The following is a 26,932-nucleotide window of genomic DNA, read 5'->3' as shown; positions in this document are numbered from 1 at the left end:
CCAATCGACTTTCTCCGAGGCGTGGTTTTCCCCAGTTCCATTGGCTCATGGCTTGCCGTGGGTGGAGCTTCGTAAGTACCAAACAGCCGGGACGGAAGTAGGGGGTTGCCCTCTATTTTCGTGCTTCGTTTGCCTCGCGGTCCAACCGTTTCACTCGACAACGAAACTCGAACGATGCTAGACTTGCACCTTGCAGAAGTCCGGTTGTGATTTCAACTCTTTCCGCTAATTGATTGGCCCAATTTCAGACCACCGATAATTAGGCAGGGATTCCCGTTGTCACGATACAGAGACCAAATAGAAAGTGTGTGCAATCAGTGTCGTTACCCTGTTTTGTGAAACGTACATTCGAAGAAGGAGTACCTCTAAATTTTCCGAACGCAGTGACTGACGATTTTGTAGTTTTACGACGATTTTTTTCTCGCGTGTTAACCGAGCTGTAACGAAATGTCCTTCTTTCCTCGACATGACCGTTGCGGCGAGCGTCGGTAGAACGAACCTTTCAAACGGCACCAATTACCGACGGGTTTGGGGCCGTGGAAGCTAAAAAGTTGCGCTGGTGTACTCTGGAGCGCCTTGGAGTGCAGTGAACGAATCTTGTGAAGCTGGTTAATTGATCAGGGTGGTAGTCAATGGTCGAGAAAAACCTCCGGAACTCCGAGGTGGAATCTAACCATTCGATCTGAGCACCCACATGAGCTTGGGCAAGTTTTTCGCTAGAACAGTTCCGCCTCTTTATCAGGCAACAATGACGTCTAGTATCTAGGTGCCTCCTCACGAGAAGGCGAAGAGGGCATCTTCCCGAGGCGAGTTTTCCCGCGTGGGGGAAAAACAACATGTCCGATCGCGCCGGGGCGGATTGCGGCAGCGACGTCGATCCAACGGAGGAAATAAACGTCGACGACTCGGACTCGAGGAGCTGCAGTCCGCAGAATTACACAAACTCGTCGCACGGGCTCCACGAGGAGAGATCCGAGTGCTCAAACTCCCCGCCACCGAGCCACACGACGACCAGGACGGAGAACGAGACGCCAAGGAGTCACCCCTTCAGCATAAGTCGGCTGCTGGGTGAGACGCGGGGTCAAACCGCTAAGAGTCCCTCCTCGGAGGATCTGGAGAACGAGAAAGAGCGCAAGGTTTCTTGGGGATGGGACGACGCGCACAGGAACATCACCCTCGAGGACGAGAGGCGGTCCTGGGGGCCGGAGGCCGAGGAGAAGCTCTCGGACAAAGATGACGACGACACCGGAAGCACCCCCGAGACACAGAACGGGAACCCCTCCCTGCATCCGGACCTCTTGGCGCCGTTCAGACTCTTCCCAGGTGGTTCCGGACTGATTTACACCGGGGGTGGCGTCATCAGAGTGCCGGCACACCGGCCCCCGGGAGCCACCGGTAACCCTGGCACAACCCTACCATCCCAGGCCCTGATTCCACCCTGGAGCCTGCAGGCCATTCAACACAGTCAACAGCAGGCTGCCGCCGCGGGTCTCCATCGTGCTAGTTTGTTGGCCAACCTGGCTGTCCATCCTCTCCACGCTCATCCGCATCTCAAGGACAGACTGGCAGGTTTGACCATTTGCATTTCTACTTGCATGATCCAAGGCTCGCGATGAACTTACGTGCCGGTACTTATTGCTAACATCGAAATTCAATTAATTTATAACGTGTTCGATATGTTGTACTGTACGGTTAATGGTTTTTTTTTCGCTTGACTAATGTCACACGTCGGGAGGCGGGTTGACGTTAAATAAATAATTTTCGAATGACGAGTTAATGAAGTTTGACTGTGAACATAGACCGTTAAAATCTCGTCTATGGATACCTGTCTATACAACGTATACGGTTTATCACTACTATTCCGCATTGCAAATACCATCTATCGATTATTTACGAACAGCCGATGGAATTGAAGTGTTCTCTCTAAATGTGAATCAGTTATAAGTATACCACTGGAGGAAATTAGTGTATATACGCTGGATATCAGTGAAAAATCACTGTAACGTCAGTGCATATGCACTGTTATTTTTCAGTGGTATACGCATAACTGGAAATCAGTGAATTTTCACTGATTCAAATTTAGAGAGTTATATATGCCACATTAGAAAACAGACTGTATTATCGAAACACGTAGCTATATTCCAACCGTACCAATGCATTCGTAAAAGGTGTGCCCATTGTTCGATTCCTTGCTTAAAAAAAACTTTTCTACTATTGTCACGAAATTCAACAGACTTGCATTCTGTCTGTGACCGTTCGGTATGTTATCGGTCTGGGTATAAGACGTGGGATTGAAGGTACGCATTATGCTTTTACCTTGAGTGACCCGCGAAGAGATAATCTTTAGACGTCCACGTCGACCCGGGTTCAAAAAGGGTAACGCGACAAGGTTGAAAGTTTAAGGGAAAAGCCACCAAAGAGCCTTCTCCTGTTATCCACTCTATTATTTACCTCGTGGTTTTGGAGATTTCAAAGTTTGTTGCCTACCTTCGCTCGCGTTCTATAAGCGATATCGCTCAGCCCGATCCCTTTATTTCGAAACAGATGAAAGTTTATCCATTTTACTGTTTTACGAAAAGAAGAGCGATAGAAAAGCGATAAATTGACTCGCATTATGCGGTAAAAAAACAAATAATAAAAATACAACCGAAATTCTCGTAATCACGGAATTCAAGGTGAACCTCTCTTTTTTTCAAATTGTGTCACAAGTTTTTTACTCCAATAATACACCCGGTATTAGTGATAAACGCTAATATACAAAACAGGATAGAATTTAAAATTCCGTTAGTCGATCATGCTCAAATTTTTTTTTTTCAATTTATTATCGTTTTCGTTTCCGAAAGATGTTGTGTGGCCTTCTAACTCGAAACAATTGAGTTTGTGATTATACATTTAACGTACGTTTCAAAGTGATCTATGCTTATGATATTGATATGAGAGGGACGACAAGTTGACCACCGAATAGCGAAACTGGAAACTGTGTCATTGCTACACAAACTACCATAAATAAGAATATCTTACATTGACTTTTAACAAAAATTTGTATTGACTTTGAATGAAGTTTTAAGCTGTCTCAAATCCAGTTGTTCAATCATATTTTTTCCACCGTCACCGTACTTTTGCAAATGATATTTTCCAATGCATGAGAATACTCGCGGTTCCACGTCTCCGCAGTTTAATGTAATCGCAAGAAGCGTCATCGATCACCGAGAAGCTAAGCGCGAGCTTGTGACCACAGAATTACTCAAGGGCACCTACAATTGAATTTACCGGGTTCTGACGGTTCATTTGTCTGCATCACGTCTCACGAGGGTTTCCAAGGGCTGCTTGAATTGCGTGTGATTCACCCTAAACGGTACCATCGCATTTCAGAACCCTAAATTCGCTAGAATTATCGTCGTAAGAGTCACTGCACCGTTGCTTCGCATTTTTGATCCAACACTCGATGTAAATGCGTGACAAAAAATCATTAGCCAAAAGCATATGATTTCAAATAATTGAATGGTTTCTCGAAAATATCTTGTACTGGTACTCCACTTGTGTATCCATCAACGGGTTATATATAATATACGCATGGTTACGTGATTATCAGTGATAAATTCTGACGATGCGATGGCTTCAAAGTCATAACGGCATCGTTTACTTTCACTGAAGTCTCTGATGTGCCAATATCTACATTTGTCCTTTCTCTGCCGGCAATTTTTCCTAATCACACGAATATATCTAAAATCTTTAATATTCAATCACGAATCGTGACAATCCACAAAGAGTTCTGCATTTGCTCAATGAATACAGGTATCTAGTCTTGGAATGGTTTTTATCTGCATGCCTTTGAAGCGTTGAACTTTAATTAGTAATCGTTTTATTACGCTAGCCACGTTACAGTTGCACAATTATCTACTCGGTACATGTTAGTGCCGACTGTCGACAGTAGCAATGTTTGTGATTGTTATAGTTTATGGAAGTGTTGGTCATGGCAGAGGAGTCTTGATTGTTGATTTTAAATTGGTTGTGCGGCATTTGATCGTCATTTCGATGAAAAGCGAATCCCATTCTTTTACTCATTGTAAATCGCACAAAAGAGAAATAGAGGATAAATCTATTCGGTAATAATCTAACCTACCCACAAAATAGAAAAGTTTTCTTTGAACTTTCAGGCGAATGACTTTGATCATATCACAGGGGTGTACATAACATTTTGTGTCGTTGCACGTTGAGCGTGCTTCATTTTCACGAAGAAGCGAGCAAACACGTTAAATAAGTTCTCGAAAAAATTCTGGATCTGAAAACCATGCAGCTCTATACATACATACATACATATATATATATACGTATAAGTATAACAGATAATAAATCCTGAGAAGAAGAGGAAAGTACGGTGCGTAAAAGCGAGGTTGGTTGCCGGCGGGCGGCTGCCGGCGGCGAGGATCGCGGAGGCCGGGAGAATGAAGAACGGAGATAACCGAATACTGGGAAGAGAGCGAGAGGGAGGTAAAAAAATGAAGAAATAGGAAAAAGAGCATCGCGTGACCAAACCTGAAACCCTTGGGCTTATCCCTGCACCGTGCACCAGCTTCGGGCTGATGTGTATCCGTACCGTAGGTGTGGATACACGTAGGGACACTTGTGCCGTTCGAATGTGGCGTGCGGTGTTCGAGTGTAAGCCGAAGTCGACCTGCAAGGCTCAGCGCCCGTGAATCGGTGTGTTAGGGTTGGGTAGAAATCCTCTCGTTTACGATCGTTGTGCCATGCAATGTGGGACTCTCGCAGACGTCGACTGGGACTCATCCTCGATCGTTGATTACTGTCAATAACCGTTTGAAATTTCCTCGACACATAGACGCTGGGGCGTTAGTTTCCGTTCTTCAAATCGACCCTGGTCCTAAGTATACACCTCGACGGGCCGCATGCTCGTTGTTACAAGAGTTTCACCTTACCGCGCGTGCTTCGTTCCTTTTTTCTTTAAAACTCCACCGAGGTGCTCCGACGGGTCTTGCGCACGGAACCCTTCGAAAAGGGGCTATTAAGCTCACGAGAAAACAAAAAAATCCGCGTAACGTATGTAACGCGAATTGACGCAATATTGGAGCATCGAGTACACCGCGGTGCAGTGCTTATAGGTACCGGTAGTTTCTAACGTTTTATTCCTTTTTATATTCTCGCTTCTAATCCCTACGCACACGGAGAGCCGAAGAGCCATTCGAGATCGTGCGGCGGTAGTCGATAGTTATGTAGCTCTGAGTAATTTGTTTCTTACGCGAGTTCACGCGAACGGGTCTCGTGTTCGTGGACAGAAATACCGTGTGAGTGTCAGTAAAGTAGGTAGGTAAATGCCGTATCACCCGAGGGCTACGAAAGCGTTTCTCGGGATTCGTAATTTATACGTAGTAATATGGTTAGGGCTCGCCGCGAACTCGTTCGAACTCGGTTCACTGTTATTACAATAACGCGTTTCATCTCTTTGGCTATAAAACGACCCGAGACTCCGCAATTTCAATCACCCTCGGATCAAATATTGGCAAAACAACCAAACTTGTCGGTTGTCACTGATACTGCTAGACTTTCAATTGCAAAAACAAACCATCTACCGATCCAATTCCCAGCTATACACCAATTCCGAAACTTCCAAGATCCGTGAAGCCCTCCGCCCCAGGTGTACCGTCAATTTAACTAATTAGCCAACTCGCTCCTGCTTTTCCACGCATAATCTATCCCCAGCCACCTACGAGCGTGGAGAGAACGATGCCGTGGTGTGCGAGCACATGCTTGCCTCGTAACACTGCACACTGTGGAAACGGACCGGGGACACTGGTTAAGACGAGGCTTGGCTCAGGTGTATAATTGTCTGCACTGAAATTAAACTGAAGCCACGTTAATTATGTAACCGAGTTCAGCCGCGACTCGAGCTCGATGCACGGGTGATGATGGACGAGCCACTTCGACCTTACGGCTGCCAGCATCGCGGAGGGAAATCCCTAACTCAGCGCTAACTCAATCACTCAGCTCGCGCCCCAGCGCGGGACCAGGCGCTAATCTGCCTCCGGATTAATTACTACGTAATACAGGTTTGAATAATTATGATTTTCGAATACCCTGCCATGCCGCCTGACCGGCGATCGGGTAGCCGTGGATGCAGGTGATAGAAAATTATCTACGAGAAAGAGTCCTCAAATCGAGAGGAAAGCTTGAAAGAGGCGAAAAATCTGATCCAGCTGGGTACTTCGCGAACACCTAACACGATCAAAGCTTTTCGTTGAATGTTCTTAGGAAACCTATTAAAGATAAACTAATGCCATTTTGTCAGATGGCCAAATTAGCATTCCATTAGCATTCCGAATGCCGGTATTTGAGTATCGATTGGAAATGTGAGGGTGATTTTTGCGTCGACCTGAATGGTACCGACCCTCTAGATCCATGACATATCTTTCAACCAAAGTCAATGACAGTTTCTAACGCGACTCGACGAGATGTTTCGCCGTGTAACGCAGTCGCTGCAGTTTCTTCGCTGTTGAGAATCGACGGTCAATCGTTACCAAATCTCTGCGCATAAGAGATAACAAAGGCATGAGATAATTGGTCTTCGATTAATAGATCGACGAATTTGTGAAAAAAAATTTCTGCCATTTCTGAATTTCGGAATTCCGGCCAGTGCCGTGAGCTACCATAAATGGAAACGACATTTTTGCAATTTGAAAAGAACACAGAACACATGCGGCAACGAACGTTTAATCGTTACAACCCGAGTTATCGCGACTTATCAGAATATTTATGACGATTGTACCGCAATAATTGACATTATAGGAATAGCTAAACACGGTGATTCCAGAATTGAAATCGACACACGTGTAATGAGTCTTCATCCGCGATCTACGCATCGTGGCTTGACGAATACTTTTAAACGTCCATATCGCTACTCTGGAACAGGCCTAACCCGTTTTCAAGATGTGGGTTGAGCTTATCTGCGGCACAAGACGTACCTCGCATGGCTTCCCGTCTACCGTCAATTTCCATATACTCTCGAAGAATAGATAGAGAGCCGTGAAGGGAATAGTTGGTAAGAGTCGATCCAGGCTTACTTACGAAGGCCAAAAATTGGGTCAACATTCATCGCTATGCCCACTATTTATCTATTTCAATCTATCCGATTCTTGAGTAGTTTACCAAAACAAGTTTGGGTAAAGGATCGAAAAATTGTTTGAACAAAATTTTGTGCTTGAGACGAAAATTCAAGTGGAAATAACATTCAAAATGGGCATTTCACTGCGCTCGTTCCAGATTGTCGTTAGTAGCTACAAAATTATATCACGTCAGATACTATAATAAACTTCAAATTGGATGACGTAGATCCCATAACAAATAGTTGGCCTTGCTTCGGTACGTAAAGTTTTATCAGTACAGTATACTAGACGATCGGTACTAAACTTAAAACTTCATCCCGTAAATAAATAAGTTTTTAATAGTGGCTAGATTAAAATCTCTGTACAACTTCCTTCGCGGTGTGTATAACCTAATGAAAATTTGTCAAACAAGGTGATTATCAATTCGGTAACAACGTATGTGCGGCACCTGCGTGCTATAGCGTCAAGATTTTCGCAATTGAGATTTTTCGTTCCTGGAAAGTTTTTGTACACCGTGTTTAGAGTCGTGCAGTTGGAAACTTGTCGAAAATTCAAAGTCATGATTAAACGAACAGGTTTAGCCGGCGATAACGAATCCCGTTAGAATTGAAATACCGCAGATTTGGTAAAGTCGAACTCGTCACCGTGCCGATAACTGTATAACCGTGACACCAAGATCCGGAGGTAAGGCAAATTTCCACTGACATTCGGAAGCCCCGAAGCAAATCTTGCGATTTCTCGAGGGAGTCGAAAAAATTGTTGAATAATACGGCAAAGCCCTGACGACGAGGGCTGCGTGCAGCCTCAGCATCGTCGGCCAAACTGATGCCGGACAATATTTTACCCCTCTGATCGTGAGAAACAAGTTTTAAACTCGAGGGATGTTTTTGCGGGCAATTTGAAGATTTTTTTTTTCACTTTCACTCGCGTGTTTCATTTGCTTCTAAACTACGCGTACATGCGTATATATATACCTGCGGTACTCGACGGTGGCTCGGCTTCGCCATTACGGGATCACTCAGGGATGCTTTTGGGGTCGCGAGGATAGCACTCGATTCTCTAACCACAGCTCTGGATTGAGTGATACCAAAGATCGTAAACATTTCCCCCTATTTCGAGCGTGATACCCTCCCAACCGCACATGTATCCACGTATCCCAACGCAAATTTATACAAGGATATATACACGCGTTACGGCATACTTATGCATATAGATTCTACGCGCGACGCATACCGTAGGAATTGAAAGTGATGCAGAAACTGCTTTCGTTATTTCAATCAAATTCACTACGAATTCAAGTTTTCCCCGTGGTGACGATTTTATCATCGTTTTTAATAAATTTTCTCTGTGAAATTAAGTCAGTTTTTTAGTGTATTTTACACCGAGTATTTGCACAAATCTTTGCCAAAGTGTTTAATGACGGATTTGGGAAAAGGGAACAAACAACTTGAAGTTCCTATTTTGGTATTTAAAGTGTTCACGTATACCTGCTCGGAAATCGTTATTGGAAAATTGTATCGGTACATGGTTCGTAACCTGCACGAATGATAAATATTATGAAAAATTTCAAGTAAAAAGTGAAAAAGTCTTATACACGAAGACCGCGCGGCTTAAAGTTTTGGCATAAAGTTGTTTCAATACGGCCGGGAACCGGCAACTCGATCAATTTTTAACTTGTCTCATTTGTCGAAAAGTTTTTCAAAGAAGTTCGTTCAGAAACGGCCGCGGGTGTGCCTTACTTTACTTTGCACGTATACACGTGTAACGTACCCGGCAGTCCCGACCGATTTAGTTTAAGTCGTCCCGCTGTAAAAAATAAGACACACAAGCCCCGATCATTTCTCAAACTCTTGTAACTCGATATAAACCATCTCCGTTCCTGCTCCCCTTCCCCTTCCATCCCTCTTCTACGTTCCCCGACGTCGTATACACCCCCGCCAGCAGTGGCCTACATTATCGATATTACAAGCCGTCGATAAAAAATCGCATAAAATTAAACAAACGCCAAGTGATGGCGGTAAAACTTGACACCCCCGTCAACCCACCACCCTCACCGTGTACGCCCCTTTCTCTCGCCATGTATGCGTTTAGGTTGTTACAGCGTGTGCTTGCAACACGCGCGGCTGCGAACGGCCATGTATCAGATCCTGCGGGGCTTGCAGTATCCGTTGGAATTATCTAGATAAAGTATAAACGACGATTTAAGCTTGCGTTCGCATCTCATTTTAAATATGGCGTAGCTGCTGCTGTATTATTCAGAGCTTTCCGGGCCAATAGCTCGTATATATTCCAAGTATACGTACAAGCCTGTACACGTATGTAAACGGCACTCGAGAAGGAGCTCGGCACACGCGCCTCGAGTCTCGGCCGTGCCTTTCTGCCAGTCCTTATGCGAGCGCATTTTCCATCGATTCGAGTTAGGCATCGATTATGGGGAAAACGGGCGCATGAAAATATCGAAACGTCTAACTTACCGAAATAAGATACGCTCGCTACGGGCGGCTTAACTTGCGAGAGGCAACATGCGGAGGATTCCTGCGGGACTTTTATGGGCATGCAACGATATATCCACAAACACCGTTCCTGAACGCTGTGTTATGCATACTAGCCGCGCGCCGCATTCACGGAGACGTATGCGTGGTACAGATAATGATGTAATTATCTTGTTCCGCGAATTGCAAAACGATTTTGCGATTAACCGTTAATCTCCGCTCTCTACCTCGGCAATAATTAAATAATAAATAAGATTCGCCGATGTCCGTGCCTGTTACGAAGCCCCAAGTCCGGTATTGCCAGCCATCCATTAAGTACCCGCGTAACATTTCATACATCGTTTCGACGATTTCGCGCGAATATATACACCAGCGTCGTGTAAAAAACCGTTTGAAAATTGTTATAACACGTGTAAGCCGAGAACACGAAGGTCTATTATATGCAGCACTCCGAGATGTATCGGAGCGTCTCAATTCGCGGTTTAATTATTACTACAACTCAACATCACCGTTTCACGAATCGAACATTATAAAAATTACTGAAAAATATTTCTTCGATAAAAACGTTGCTCGCCGACCGGTTTCGTCGGTTATTCTCCTCGAGGATAAGATGTAACGTCTTTGACACGCAACCAATTTGTAGTCGTTCAATCCATCCGACGGAGTCGTAAATGGACAAGAATGGCGGTGTTAATTGCGACTCTTTCTAGCAGAGTTTGATAAAAATTGCTCCGATCAAAGTAAAAAATGCACGAATCCAGCAGCTCGAGACAAATTCGTTGCCAGCAGATACCAGTGTTTGCACAAAGCCGAACGATTTACGTGCCACCCGGGATACCGGTGCTGAAACACCAACACCAGCAAGGTGTTGTAAGAGCGCCGAGGTTATCGGTATCCCGTTGCTAAATCTTTACGAGAGCTACCAGTCAGCCATTACAGACCTACTAAACCTTATCTTTCCCGCGCTTAGACCAGGCAATTACTTCCAATACAGCAACGGGATTGGTGTTCTGAAATTGACGAACAATGTCATCTAAGCATATTTACGGAAGTTCGTGGAAAGTACCAAATACTACGATATTTATCGTCACGTGACCAGGTGCGTTTTTTTCCATAAACCGAAAGTCGCACTGGTTCTTCAACGATACGTTTTACCTTAAAATTCATGAGGTACTCAGATGATTGATTGGCAAAGTTCGTCGTTACTTTGAGCACTCCAATACTCAACGACGAGTTTTCCTTTATTTATACAAACACGTGGATAACTGCACGAACGGTAGTTGGTTCGAGTTCGGTGCAACCACGAGAGTCGTGGAATGAACGCGAGATCAAAATTTCACACTCGACGACCCACTGAGCTTGAGACATAACCTTTGTTGGCTCGAATCGTGAGTCAGTTTAGAACCATTTGATGATGCAACATTAACAGCATAGCTGGAGAAAGTCATTAGCCCTCGTACCTCGAGAGGGTATGCATATAATAGAGTTTGCGGCCTTCAAAGTAAATTGTTTTCTGCTACGGAGAGACCGACAGTCTCAAACCCGCTCCAGCACTGTAGTTACTCTTCTCTCGTTTTTCCTTCACTTTGCCCACGGCTGATGGATAAATACGCTGTCTCGCAAGGCCCGAGACTAGCTGTAGTCTTTTCGATTGAAAATATTATAACCACGAGGTTATTCTACCCCGCCGATAATTGTGATTTTCAACTATTGCAACCATACACACCCGCAATTCTGTCACCTTGAGCCGGCAAACTCAAACGCATGCTGTAACCAGTAAATCAAATCGAATTCAATACGGAAAAAACGGAATTGACGCGAATTTTGTCAAATTAAAACAAATCCAAAGTATCTGAGTGACAAGTCTTTTCAATTCGCTTTAATTCGAGTTCATTCCGTTTTTGGATGTACTGAATTCTATTCGATTAATTGTTTTTTTTTTTACTGGGTAGAAACATGCTGCAGAATCTTCAAAGATGAAAAAAAATCTGTACCTACGGGTACGATTATGCCTTGAATTTTTGAATCATTAGTTGCATGTTACCGCCGTACGGAACTGCCAAGTCGATATGATGATACGAAAATAACACGAATTCTTTCCAGTTCAACAGTAAACTACCAACTGATAAAATTTTACTTCCAAACTTGTCGACTGCGCGAACGGTGATGAGATATTTACACATATATTTGGGCGTATAATCTGCAGTCATGCTCGCTAGATGTTTTAATATTCCATTCACAACGCGATAGCTTCGAGACTTTCCTGTGTTTAAAGTTCCTCCACTCGCGCTAAGTTCCGGCCCCGTGCACATTTCCCCGGTTAAAACCAAGCCGCGTTTTACCCAACGCCGCTTATTGTTCCACGTATTTACGCCGAATGGGGATAATTCGAAGACCAAATAAGATCGTCGGCATATAATGGCAGGTCCGTTTTATGCAATATAAAATTCCACCGCTGCACAATTTACTCGCCTGAAAAGTACGGTTTATGATTGCGCTGACCGACGCGGAATGCCCGCTACTCACGGTATAAACCCCTTCAACGATAATCGTCCCGGTTTGGTGAATATACACATACATTATACGTATACGTATATTCTATGGTAATTTTTCTTCTCTCAGCCAATCGGAACAACGGTCAGGATGAACGTCAGTACGATCGTTTTGCTCAAATTAGGCTTTGCGCCGAATGGCTATTCAAAAATTCAATGCCAGCATTAACGAGTTGAATTAGAGGTGTGAAAAATTGGTTCCCTTTTTTCGGCGTTTTGTTCAACTGCGAAGAATCCGACCCTCTGCGGGAATTACCATTTATTCAATTATGTCTGGGATAATTCATACAATGACCAATTTTGTAATTTTGAAAAAGTTAGGACAGGTAACAGTCAAATACATCCGTACATGGTACGAGTAATTTTCATTTCGAGATCCCGTAAAAACTGCATACAATTGTATAGGAACAAGTTGAAAATTCTTCAAATATATGACATAACGGCCCAGGCACAAAGTAAGCCTTGAAATTTGCCGATTAAAAAACCAAAACTTTACCCTAAAAATGGGTCTCAAGATTCTGGTTCTGCTCGTAAGCTATATCCAGAGTGACGTCACGAAAACGATTTACGTGTACTTGCGATAGATCGGATGATTTTTTCTAAAAACTTGGAATCGGTATCGAATTTTTCATAAAGTAATCGCGATGTTGTTGTCAGATCTGAATATAAAGTATCGTACAGATTCTTCATGTGTAATAAAAAAATTGAAATTGAAATGAAAACATCCAATTATCAATCGATAAAATAATTAATCGCTCCTAGTTGACCAGAGCGCACTTCCCTAACATCAGTACAACTACATGTCAAAAAATGCCGAATACGTTTTACAATAAAATTGAATCGATTCTCGCGCAAGTACACTGAGAAAAATTTCATTTGTTATAGTAACTAGAAAAAGTCAGTAAAACAGGTATCGTTAAAAAAAAAACTGTTCGAATATTGTTGGAATTACGAAAAACGAGATACGCGTAACCATTTTGCGCTATTGTCGATCCTTTTTTGGTAATTGCAACGCAAAATCAGTTTTTTCAGCTTACTCTACTTTTTTAGCTAAACACGGCTTTAACGTCAATTTATTGTTGCACAAGCATTAAATTTTCGCAACAGTTACAAGAAAATACAGTAACAGTGATCGTAATGAGAAAGAATAATAACAGATACCAGACTTTCTTGTAACAGCTAGTAAACTAATTTTCATTTTGTATCTAGAACTGTATTTTTCGATCGTGTTAAAAAATGAAAAATAGTTAAAGACGAGCGGTAACCGGAACTAAACATTTCTCTCAGTGTACTCTTGAGTCATTAAGATGTTCGAAACACCTTAACACCCCATCGTGTAATTCCTCCGTCGGCCGGTCGATCTGGACTCTGCAACCACAATCAGTAGGGAATTTCGTTTACCAAATTAGGAGGATGCCTATAATCGCACCGCGGCAAGGAATTCGTACAAGGTACTTGGCCCGTGATATAGATATACATGAGAACGATGGATGACTCGGACTAAACTTTTCCCAGTTCATACGAGAACGCAACGGCGAAGCCCGCCGCGCAGTCTTCGTCCCGCTCATTTATTTATGTCGGCCATTTTGCGGCGGGGGGCGCCATCTTGTTTTTACGATCACCCCCGCGGCGTGTAGAGAGAGAAAGAGAGAGAGAGAGAGAGAGAGAGAGAGTTTTCGTGCGCACGTGTGTGCTTGTGTGTCTGTGTGTGTGTGTGTAGGGGATGCAGATGCAATTCTCTTCCGTCTTCACTCTCGCCTTCGCTGATGCTCCGAGTCGAATAAGCGTCGATCTGCCAGTCAGTTCCTGTAGAAGGCGAATATCCCTGCAACCTCCGCTTCTACCTGTACAGACACACGCATTTACGCACGTATACGTATAACGGAGGCATTGCTCTCCTCGCACTTCGCCAGACCGTCTATTGTTTTATGCACAGCCCTCTCGATCTGCCCTGATTCCATCCGGTGAACTGCTGCGGAAGGCCGAAGATCCGACGCCCCTGCAGCTACTTTCCAATGCTCATTTGTACTTCCCGTTCTTGTAGGGGAGCATGGGTTACTACAGTTACTACTTCCACAGACCCGCGTTTACCAGCGTCTATTGTTTTATTCATCGAACCGTCGATGTTCATTTATTTTACCCGCCTACTCGCTCCTGCACCACCCTCGGCCAGCTCGTCTTATATACCCTGCAGCCGACTAAGCCGCACGCTTCCTTCTCCAATAGGAACTCGCAAACGACAACGAAGGAACGTTTCTCCCAAGCGTCTAACAACCCTGGATTGCTTTCGATTCAGCAGATGATATAGTAAACAGTTTTCATTTTCCTGCACAGGCAGGTATCGGCGGTTTGCGCAGAACCGTTTCATCAAGTCCAGCAACCGCGGTGCAGCAGAAAAGCGAGTCTTGCTCGGCGTCCCAACTCAAAAACTTCCATGTCCCAGACTTATCATAGTTTATTCACAACTTGGAATGATCTTTGTTACTTCGTATAACCCCGAAAACCCCTGAGTAACAAGTTTCGGCCAGAATCGTCGAATTTTTATTGTTTTTTCGAGTTTGCATCAACCGTATTCGATCCGCCATTTTGGATTTAGATATTCCCGAGTAACAAAATTCAGGTCAAAATGTCGAGTTGAAATATGTATGACTGGAAGGATTAATATTGGCAAACAACAGTAATTGGCTTACTCCGTAATACTGTACTGTAAAAGATGGTGGACTTCTGTCGTATAGATGAATTTTGTCTGGTCAATTCGAAAATTCAACATCAAATGGTACGTTGGATCGTCATCAAATGATTACAGTACCTACATAGAAGTCCGCAGCCTTTTTTTACAGCGCGAGTCTCCATTGCTCAACTTACCCCAGGACCAAAAAACAGATCTCACTGAACCTGTTAAGCACAGTTGAAACCACGTCACTTAAGTCGGGAATTTTGAATGCCAAGAATGTAAGGAACAAGCGTCACAGGTGATACGCTATACGTTTTCAGATCGGGAAAAGAACATTTTTCAGAGGGTATGTTATGAATAGTGAGAATTCGTTTTACGGTCCGGAACACTGTAAAGTTACACTTCTTACCCGGGTATCTATCTGTGCACTGCTAGAAAAGGCTACACAGAGTTCGGTTATCCGAGTCTTTGAGTAGTTGGAGAAAAAATCACCGTATTAGAGCACTTTCCTCCCGTACATTGTAACGATAAAGAAGGCTTACACACGAGCTCCTTGGTCTCCATGGAAACCCACTCCGCACGCCCTGTTAAGCTAACGACTCCTTTGCAGCCGCGACGACAAGCTATCGTTGCGGGGAGTTTCGGTCGGCACATCGTCCCTGATCACGCCACCGCAACGTGAAAACCGGCTGCTTTCAACCCAGCTGTAGCGAAGCGATTTTTATTGAAACAGCAAGAGAAGTATCGTCGTGTATGGTACCGGGCAAATAGTCTCGGGGCACGTGATAGGGACGAGTTTCAGCAGCAGTGACCCGCCTTCTCTCTTTATCTTTCTCGCTTGCACTTACTGTGAAAGGGTCGAATAATCGGCGTTCTAGCGGATGGCAGGGCTTTTCTAACCGTGCATCGAGAACACAGTCCCGAGTTGCGGTATCGGGTGACACGCAAACCCATTGCCGGGTAAAACGGGGGTGAATTTTGCGGGCGAAAACCGTTTCCAAGCTTCGGTACGGGAGAAAAATTATGAAAGGAGAGCCGAGCCGGCGGAACGCCGGGAGTGCAGGGGCTTGCATGAAATTTTCATGAAAATGAAATTTGACAGGGAAGAACCCCTCTCTCGTCTGCGTATACGCGTAGCTGCAGGTTCAAACCAGGGAATCATCGTAAAAGGGTAAAGGGCTATTCAACGGGTATTACCCATTACCCCATCACCCCTACCGCCGCCATAGCAGCATCTCTTGCAGCGAGTTTACTCTTTGCGAGAAGCCCTTGCGTCACTCGCTTATTAGGACGATAATCGCCGGTACTCGGGCTATTACACGACTGTTGAATTATCATCCCATGTAATGATATTCACATCTCTCCGTTTGTAATTTATTCCTAATTACCTTTCTACAGCCGGATCCGCGCTCGATAAAATGACTCTGTGTAATCGTGTCAGTCATCGTCTGTGTAAACGTGTACGAGGCACGAGTGCAGCGAAGCTTGCCAAGGGACTCGGAGCTTTTAGTATGTATCCCAGTGGATTGAACACATTAAGAGATCGCTAAAAGTCCCGGTTGAATTAAACGTGACATAGAAACCTCCGCGTTGCGATATCTTATTCGTGCCTTATGCGTAAGTACTATCGCTGTTAGTGGAAATCAGATAGGGCTAAAATTGAACTTTCTCAATCTCGTTCTCATCACGCCTAATTCATTCCGGATAATTGAATGCTAGCTTTACCCGCTTACGCGTTGGCCGGCCAATTCTCGCATTTCACCGTTTCAAAAAGTCGACGTACCAACCCTTTCGTTCGATCCTTTCGCACAGTACTCACCTTTACCTGCACGCGTCGCATCGATCACAAAAGGCTTCGAATAGCGTGCCGTGTGTTGGAGAAATTGCGATTTGTCACAGCAGCGCCATTATACATATACGTACACCGTCGAGTTTTCTCATTATATCAGCACATTTGTGGTGAACTTTAGTCACCCCCAATTTGGGATTCGTGCACACGTGAAATTTACTATTCAAATAATGCCATGATAACTTTGCGGGTCAAGAGTCAACTTTGCCTACCTGTAACTGCAATGTTTGTTATTAACGGCACTCTTCACCATTTTAATGTTCACTTGTAATTCCTCCGTATTTGCGCAGTGGCTGGAGCGTTTCCGAGAAGGATCGGTCATCCGTACCAAAACAGAACGCCGCCAAAACGGAAGAAGCCAAGAACCAGCTTTACGAGGTTACAAATTGCTGAGCTGGAAAAACGGTTTCACAAGCAGAAGTACTTGGCGTCAGCCGAGAGGGCGGCCCTCGCTAAATCCCTCAAGATGACGGACGCGCAAGTCAAAACGTGGTTTCAGAACAGAAGGACAAAATGGCGGTAAGTTTCTTCGCCGATTAATCGTCTCCGATCCCCGCACTTTTACATTACGGGAAATAAAAGTAACTGTGTAACGCGTTAAACGCTCGTTTCAACCGGAAGTTACTTGTTCCGCTGGTAATGCAGGAACTGACGCAATTTCATGCAGGTACCACAAAGAAACGAGTAACGACAAATAAATTAACACCTTTTAAATTCATCTTTTCATCAACCGGTAGTGTTATAATTTTTTGGACGTTATTAGTTCGGGTTAGAGCGAGGAGGCAGAGTGACATTTTAATAGATGTATTCGGCGAGTCAGGAATACATTTTTAAACCGTTTCTAATATATTTCAAATGTCATGTACGTCTTGGACTATTCACCGCCTACGAAATTTTAAAAATATCGAAAAATAAGAATTCTAACACGATGAAATTCGGGTAATTGCTGCAATTTGTTTTGCAATGTGAATAACGAAATAGAGTTTGGTATTGTAGAGAAATAGTCTGCCCGTAATGCGGATACAAAATTAGGTAAAATCTGCAATTTAACAAGTCCAATTTGCCTGTTTAACGCGTTTCACAATTCGTGCCGCAGTTAGATATTCTTGAATCCTTTCTCAACCGCAGACTGGAAACTCAGATAAATCTGTGTAGATGCTGCTGAATTTGAGCCGCCGTGCATGCGGACTGAAAAAATTCCTTCGTGCCTTCTTACGTGTATACGATTCTTCACTCTTCTTTTTACTCTTGCACTCAGTTTTGTCCACTCGAGATTTCACTTGTTCCGAAGGTTTATCAAGGAATTTCAAAGATCGCCCAAGGACTCATGTCCTAGCAATCCCGGTGCCCTTAAAACCCTAACTGTAAAAGATATCGACTTGGCGATATCCTTTAAGAATGTTGACCGGCGTCGCGACGCGAGGACGCCCCGCCGTATCGAACTTAGTTTCGGTGCCCCGAAATCCTTTTTATCTAAATTACATGTTTTCGTCCTTTCTTATCTTGAAGAGACTCCTAATACGCCAGCAGATGCACGATGCTACGTGGCTGCTAGGCCACTTTCGACATTCCAACCTGCACGGCTCTCCGCTGGTTAACTCCTTTTCAAACTCTAATGTTTCTTCCTCTCTTATCGTTGACTCGGAAATGTACTCGTGCAAAATATCGATTTCTTGGAGAGAGTTCCTTTTCTTAAGCTTACCTCTTACCCCGTATAGCGAAAGAAACGAGAATAACACAGATTTTTGTATAATAAACAGTGCAGTTATCACACCCCCTTTCAAGTTTCGGTCAATCGACGACTTCGGTGTACATTTATTGCTTTAAATATTCTCTAAACTCATATACTATAACAGTTCAAAGTGCATTTATTCAAAATACGGAGTCGACTTAGTTTAATAAAATCAAAAACGTTTGTCTGTGAGACAGTTTTAGCATTTGTTCTTTGCTATCTTTTTTCTGGTCAAACAAATCAATGATCTCTAAGCCGTGCTTGAAGTAAAAACAATCCGCAACCAATTTCGCATCTCACCGAGCTCAGCTGTAAGCCTAATTTAATGATTCTTACACAATAGTTTCACAATACTTCACCTGCTGTCAGTGGTTTGGATTCATAACTTATGACTACTGTTTGCTTGCAAAATAATATCATCTGTAACAAATTTTCGCGCAGACTATTCGTGACAAATCGATTCTCACTTACGTATCACAGATGTGAGGCAGAAAGAAAATAAAACTTTTTCAGTGACTCAATTTCAGTCTTCTTCGATTTTCATTCCCTTTTATTCGATTGAGTCCCAACCACTCAAGTTTTGTTCCATCTTCTCTGACAGCCCCATTCCAGGTATTGTTTCAAACTCTGACACGATATTATTCCTGTTTTATTTCATTGTGATTGATAGGCACTCCGCCATTCCATTTGCGTATTTGTGTGCACAGCACTCTTGACGATTCCACAATACTCACCGCAAAACCCGTTTTGTGTTTGAATTTTCAGTCTGAAAATATAGTCCAATTGAACAGAACAGATATACAAAAAGACCAAGGAAATCGAAAAGTCCAATTTCATATTCTCCGAGAAAAGTCATCGTACAACAAAACTGATGAACACACCTTTTGGTGTTTTGGAAGACTTAACTGACCTAAGTCTTGAACAGTGGGATCGGAAGATTTTGGGATTCGATTCATCCCTTATAATTCATCGGTTATATTCTCGGTGCAGTAGACCGCAATTATACTTGTCTCTGTAATTGATCCCGGATTAAAACCCTTACTATTCGACCATCTTTTGAATTTCAACAAGATGGCGTTGAGCAGATGAGATAGCGAGGGGTGAATAATTCACGGGGAGTAACAGCTTAGCCTTGTTCCCGTTCATAATGCAGCTACCTCCCCGTTTCCCATCCCCTTCTCGGCCTCGGTGCTTCTCGGCTTTTAAACTGTCAAACATTTGAATCCAGTGTTGGAATCCGTTCAATTTCCCCCAAGTAGCGGTTAAAAATTCAAAAGGTCACGTGTTCCCGGTGACCCCGCGGACGCGTCCAATAAGCACGCCCTCTTTTCCTGTACCGACGATTGCGTCGCATTTCGATATACCTAACGACTCGCCTACACCCGTGACGTAATTACTGCGCTCCTTCCTAATTTCCGATTTAATTCGCGGATAGTCAAAGTGGGGGCGGGTGCAAGTTCCGAATTATAAAAGTTCAGAAAGGGCCTGATTTCTAATTATATGGTGGCGAAACTTGAGGTAAAGAAATCAAACATTTACGAATCAACAAATTTTCGAATGGTTCGAAACCCGACGGCTCAAAGTTCCGAAATGCAAGGTTCCGAGAAGTAAAGTTCCGGTAGAGTAGAATTTCGAAAAATAAAGTATCGATAAAGTAAAACTCCGAATATTAAAATATGTATACTCACACAGCGTAGTTTGCTCATGAACGAATGGGTAGGTATAACAAATCAGGAAACACCGAAAATCAAAATGGTCAGGATTTGGAACGTAAATATATCGAAATTCCAAAACAGAGAAAGATCAAAGTGGTGAAAATTCACGAATCCAGAAATTTACAGAACAGAAAATCTTCGATTATTTGTGAATTTCGATGTTTCAGATTTTCAAATTTTCTTATTTTCGCACTTTTGGAGCTCCGACTTGTCGGAGTTATGCTCTTTCGGGATTTTTCCCTTTCAGAACTTTGATGTTTCGTGAAAATTCGATTACTTTACTTCAAGTTTCGTTACCAAAAAAATATGAAATTTAGCGTTTTCGGAACTTTTCAAGTTCGGAATTCCAACCCTCCAACCCTCAAAGTGCGCTTCTGGCTGCTGGCTAGATGAATTTTTCGTCATCTCGTCACCGTTGATAATCCGATTCACGATCAGACTTCAACGAGTTAGTATAACAGGTGAAAATATATACATATATTTTTTTCGACGATCCCTGGCCTTTTTAACCCCAGGCTTTGAGAAAGCGGTGAGGTATGAATTTTAATTAATGAACGTCCCAGGCCGGTTTCATTTCGGTAATTGAATATGAATTCTCCTGTTTTTATCAGCCTCGTATATTCAAGGCACGGCATGAAGAGGAACTGAAACAGCATCTGTAAACGGCTCGTGCTTTTTCACACTTTCTCTCTCTCTCTATCTTTTTTCTTTCTTTCTCTCCTTTTTTCCTTCTGTTTTAGAACGAGCGTAAATTTTAATTAACGAACGTTTTAATAGCTGTTTAACGTCAAAGTAACAGCGTTAACTGTCGGCGTGGTGAAAAAAAAACAAAAGTAACGTAATAGCGGCTCAAGCTCGGGGGAATCCTTCGCTCGAAAGTTAGGCTACTTCTAGCATATCGCATATCGACTGTTGTAAACCTGCATGCATAATTTTTTATGCTCAAATTACTTCTAATAACTATGCAGCTAGGTTTATTCACAAATAACGCGCTGCTCAGACAAATTCTTAACAGTTTTTTGTCGGTACGAATTTTACTATCTCGCCGACGTAATTCAGTAGCGGTGACAAATTGTCAACTTCCAATTTCTTAATGTTCATTTTTTGCAATTCTGCGTACGGTGAAACATATTTCTCTCAGGAGTTACCGTATTTCATCATAACTTCATACTTGAAATCGATTTTTTCTTAGCCACGATGCTTTTTTAGTTGAGTATCCAATTTTCTTAAAAAATTTTGCCACTTTTACCACGGAACCATGATATAATTTAAGTGAAAAAAATTAAGAGGATCAATCTGTATCTGCGTCAGTTGAGACGAAATAAATAATGCTAGTTTTATTCACAAGCTATTCAAAATAATGATCGACATCCGTGCTACAATAAATTTAGTACTTCTGCCAATTGTCAGTTATTGAATAAAATTTGTCATTAGCTTTTCGATTTTTTTTCCGTTGATGACTCAGATTTATGAACTCTATGCGCAAAGTTTCCATAATTAATCTTAAATTGCGTTGAATTCAACGTCTCGCAGAATCGACGGAACATAGGCTTGATAAACAGTTTTTATTGAATAGTTGTAAAAAAGTGTTCTTGATCATCGATCGTAATATAGAGGAAATTAGAATGAAAGAGAGAGTGTAGAGCTGACAAACGTCTTTGAAAATTAGAGAAACGTCACCCGCGGAATTAATAACACCGTTCAGCGTTCTCGTTTCCTCGTAAAACAATCGTCGGTGGTCAGAAACAGGTTGCAGGCTACGCCATTGTATCAGTGACAGGTCCAGGCGACGCCCGTGCAAGTAATTAACCGGGCTCGTAATTAATTATTGAGGGTGGTTTGCCGATTACATTTTGCCTCTCCCCCGGGACCTCCGCTCGTCCTGACTCTCGCTGACTGCGGAATACATAACAGCTATAATACCGGAGAGCCGATACAGTGCGCAGGGTCGTATGTGAAACCCTTGTCATTATGCAGAAGCGATTTCGAATTTCGGGGGAGGCTGGATTTGGGAAATAATCCGCCAAATGATCTTTCAAATATTCAGGACCCACCTTCAAGTCGATTCAATTATCGCTTCACGTTGTCTCTGCGCCATTGCAATATAAATTACGAATTTCTGTATGTATAAATATGTATGGATACGTGTATTTCAAATGCATCGATGATTGATCACATGACGAAGTCGTTTAGTCGTACTGTCGATTACGAAAATCAGTACAACTTCGTTTTGCCGTTCATTGAATATTTTCGGATGCGCTTCAGTTCATTATCGTGTCTGCGCTTGAAAAGAAAATGTTTAAAACATGTTTGACAATTATATTTGTGACAATGATGATTGGTTCGCATCGAATTGCAAGGACCTTGTTTCATTCGTGTTCACTATTCATTCGTGCAAATGACGTTGCTGATTTTTTTAAACTATTTTCTCAATCTTTAATTCCGGTTTATTCATCCTTAATTCAAAGCATCTCCGTTTTGAAGGTTTAAAAATTTTTTTCAACCTGACTTCGGTTGTCTTGCAGCCAAATCTCAATGAAAATTTCAGCATCGGAATACCACAAATGGTTTCGAAGATACTCGTAATCTCGGAAATAATTACGGTCTGAATTTCTTACATGGCCAACTTCAGGAAGGGGACACCTAACAAATTTATACCGCATATCCGATCGATCGAGGTTTGAACCCGAAATTAATCACAGAGACGAAAAAATTCTTGCGTTTTGATTTCGTGTCTCTTCTCGACTATTGGATAGAAAACTTTGGTTCCCGTTTCGAGCGTGTGTAAAAAGTCAACACCCTACCCTTTGAATATAATAATGAAAATTGAGATTGTTAAAATTAGACTCAGACGCAGCGTGGATATTATCATGACTATTCATCCTTGCGTGCAATGGACTGTTTCATATTCGTATAGTTTAGGCTAACTCGACGAAGGGTGCGTTCCGATCTAATCCTGAGATCCGATAGTGTTCCACGAATCTTCGGACAAGCCCGGAGACACGACCTCCTTTTCTGACAGCGGGTAATAAAGAAGGGGTTTCATCTTCCACGGGTACCATTCGACGCTGAGACCTGGTGCCAAGATGGTCTCGATCCGCTCGGTGCACACATACCTCGGTCTGCGAGGCGCCAGCGAACATCCAGCAGCCAATCAACGACAAGGGTTTAAGTCCGAAACAGCGGCGTTCCATTAGAGCTAATCTCCGCGCGCCGGTAATTAAACGATTCCAATGTTCCTTTGTTTATCTCTTAGCGTCCTTCTTTTGCCTCCGCCTTACCGGAGCGAGTCAGCTCCTCTACTCGGGCCCCTCGGCAGTTCAGGGGCGTAAGACGATCGGTAGTCGTGTAATGTTTTAGGTTTTATTCAAATTTACTAATGCCCTATATCTACGCGCGCGTGATGGATAGAGTCAGGAGAGATTGCAGCGAGCGGGCCATGAATCTCTAACCGAAATCTCGCGATCGTTAGTCCAAACTGGTTTCTCGAAGACCCTTTTTACAAAGACCGGTGGCGCTTCGCGCCGTGTCGCTTTTCAAATTATTATGATCCGGGTAGACAGGTCAGCCAATCATCTCGAATTAACTCCGGTTTTTTTTATATCCACCTCTGCCCGGGACGTCTAACCTACGCCTAGCATGTAAAATATTATACACCTCAACTCGGACCATGAGAACATGTCGCTCCGGTATGACTTATATGTACGAATGACGAGGAGGAAAGAAACGCGTCTTGGCCTCGTTTTTGACCTCCGATAAAAATTCAGGCAAACTGGCGGATCTTTTCTACGTGCTACAACCTGTGGTGTACCAGTGTTGAGAGCGTGCAATCCATGTCCGCTTCTCAAGGCTCGACTGACTCCTTTTCATCTCGTTTGAAAAAGCGACAGATTTATGATCGCATGTATTAATCGCCCTCCATATCTCCCTGCCCGTTCTGCCTTATTATAATGCTTACCTGTTTGAATCCGCCGCAGGATAGTTCCTAAGGAGTTCGGTAGCTTTGGACTCTTTACGACGCTAATAAGGCAATTAACATAGTAATCGCGGTGACCGAGGTACTTCGAACACTGATAACGGAGAAGTAAAATAAATTACCGTTGTACAAGTCGCAGATGCAGATCGTTTTATATGCATATAGTAACGTTAAATGCTCCAGGATCGTACGAAAATCCGCTGCGTGACGTTTCTTTGCCATTTATATGAGATCAGATTTATGCTCCGATTGATCGTTGTCTCAGTTTCAGATCCGTTTAAAACTAGAATGATTTTAAAACGTCTTGAAGATCTGGTTTTCATAGTTTTCGATACTTGAACGTTGATCTGTAACTTGTAGCAGGACCTGAAGAAGTTTCGTCGATTCAAAAAAATTCGGTATATTGATAACGTAATACCTTTCAACCACTCATACAGAGTATAACGATATTGCATGAAATTCGTGTGTCGTTGATAACGATATTCCATTTCCATTCCATTTTAATCATGTCTCGTTTTCTTCAATGAAACGACTTCCTTCCGTCACTTCCTGCCAAGATAACGAGAATATTTAAAACTTAAAATTCGATCCTGATTAGATAATCACTAGCGTATCACTCGCAAAAAAAAAAAAATGTCCAGAAAAAGACTTCACTGGCGTAAAATCCTGTATTGCATCATACTGCATTACAGCGAGCGCTTTCCTACATCAAAGTCGAAAGCTTAACCCGTCTCATAGGAGATTTATAAAATCGATTGACACGTGACGCGGACACGTGACAAGACTTGCAGAATATTTCATCTCGAGGAACGAGCATCCGAAATGCAATTCCGTCGGTTTGGAACAACAGTTCGGCCATTTTGCGGTTCCTTAATAGACTTAGCGCTAGAAAACAGACACCCTTTGCCCTCACCCTCTTCGGCAGCCACGTCGACTCCGTCGGCTCCGTACCATCCTGGAGGACGAGCGTGAGCCGGCACGCCCAGGAATCGAATTATCTTTATTACGTTTGTCTTCTGTTTTCCACCCCAACAACGCCAGTCACTCTTTCACCCCCACCGGGACTCGGGATATTTTAGATGAATCCTCTTACCCGTCTTCGTGTGTCTAACGTAAGGCAAAATAATATGCTAACGGTATTCCGTGAGATAATATACGGGCTTACCGTTTCTCGGTGAAATTTATATCCGAGTCCGACAATATTTTTGTAATTGAATTATCGCGGGTTTGTTGGCTGGAAACAGATCATTTTTGTTGATTTTATTACGAGATAATACCGCATTGAGTATTTATCAAATTACCATATTCGTAACTTGCGAAAATCTGTTGAAATGCACTGAAATAGAACGCACTTATATCGTAGTCAAGAACTTTGATGTCGATGCTTCACTGAAAAATGGTTGAAAATTTTGTTGATTCTTCCAATTTACTCTACGAATATGGCTCATTTTATTCAGAAGATTATTTCCTACAAAGTCAGCGAAGTGGATTTTCGTTTCTTTTTCAATATTCAAGACATCATTGCAAATTGTTGGTCACAACGTCAACATGATAATAGAAATGATGAGAACAAAACAATAGTATTTCCGTGAATTTGGAGAAAACAGTTTCTCCGTAGTGATAAATCATCTTACAGTAAAATCGAACGAATCGACCGGATTTTGAAGCGATTTGTAACGATGCATGTCTAAATGCTTTTGTCTGTAATTCCGTTATTACCTATTTTCTTATTTACGAAGAGATCTTCCTGGCTTGCGAATCATAACACCTAATTTGTGAAATGCTAAATGCACGACTACCTCATAATAAATTACGAAAAGGTATCGATTTTCGTCCAATCAAGTACCTCAAATGATCCTTCGTTCAACAATTAATCGCCTTTATTAACCTCTCTTATGTATTCACTTTTGTCAAATGATTTCCAGAAGACAAACGGCAGAGGAACGAGAGGCTGAACGACAGGCGGCGAATCGTTTGATGCTTTCGCTGCAGGCAGAAGCTCTCGGGAAAGTTGGATATCCGGGTTCCGTACCAGCGCATTCCGGAGGTCCGGCATCTAATGCAGAAGTGCAACAATCTTCGCAGCCTGCAATGGGACACCCGATGCCTCAGTGGGCCTCGCCATACGGACCCCCGCAGCCTTTGACGGAACCGATTTGCTGAAGGGATTATCGATTGGGGGGAAACGCGTAGAATCGATTAGATTAATTAAGGTATCGTGCAATAAACACGGATCGTAATTGTACATCGGCACGTGGTTCGAGGAAAACGCAATTTTATTTTTCCTCCCCAAGAAGCGAAAATTTTCATACGTTTTGTCAAACGCGCTCTGAAGACGATGCATGAATGAAGGGGGGGGGGGGGGGGGGGGGGGGGGGAATTGTACATGTATTATAAATAATCGCCATCGGTACAGTGAGATACGCGAGAATTTTCTTCACGGCAACTTTTCATTAAGTTTACTGGCGATTCTTTAATAACGAATTTGATGTAATCCTGCAGTTCAGCAATCGAGCACAAGGTGCTCTATAAACTATATATTATCCAGTGAGATCTTGCAGGGAAGTGACAGAGTTATATAAATATACATAATGACATATCGTGTAAATATTCATTTGCTTTCTTGACCTGGATTGATGCGACATATCTTGTAAATATTTATCAAAGATACATATTATTATTATTATTATTATTATTATTATTATTGATAGCATAATTACAATTATTACTATTATCATATGCAAGTACGTACATATTATATATTAGGCTAAGCGTAGACGTACCTATTAAATACCAAGCTATGTGATGTAACTATATGTGTAAT

At 42.8% G+C, this 26,932-nt stretch overlaps 1 protein-coding gene across 1 annotated transcript; it reads left to right on the top strand.

The window, feature by feature from the left end:
- Positions 1-167: 167 nt before the first annotated feature.
- C15 (homeobox protein C15) lies at positions 168-26,454 on the top strand. The gene is made up of 3 exons (XM_046632548.1): positions 168-1,569; positions 16,976-17,204; positions 26,034-26,454. Exons 1-3 carry the CDS (start codon positions 837-839, stop codon positions 26,269-26,271), a joined length of 1,200 nt encoding a protein of 399 aa, XP_046488504.1. The 5' UTR covers positions 168-836; the 3' UTR covers positions 26,272-26,454.
- Positions 26,455-26,932: the final 478 nt, after the last annotated feature.

The sequence above is a fragment of the Neodiprion pinetum genome, chromosome 1, assembly GCF_021155775.2.
Source record: "Neodiprion pinetum isolate iyNeoPine1 chromosome 1, iyNeoPine1.2, whole genome shotgun sequence".
Lineage (NCBI taxonomy): Eukaryota > Metazoa > Arthropoda > Insecta > Hymenoptera > Diprionidae > Neodiprion > Neodiprion pinetum.
The sequence above is the reverse complement of the archived record's forward strand: the minus strand, read 5'-3'. Positions and strand labels throughout refer to the sequence as shown.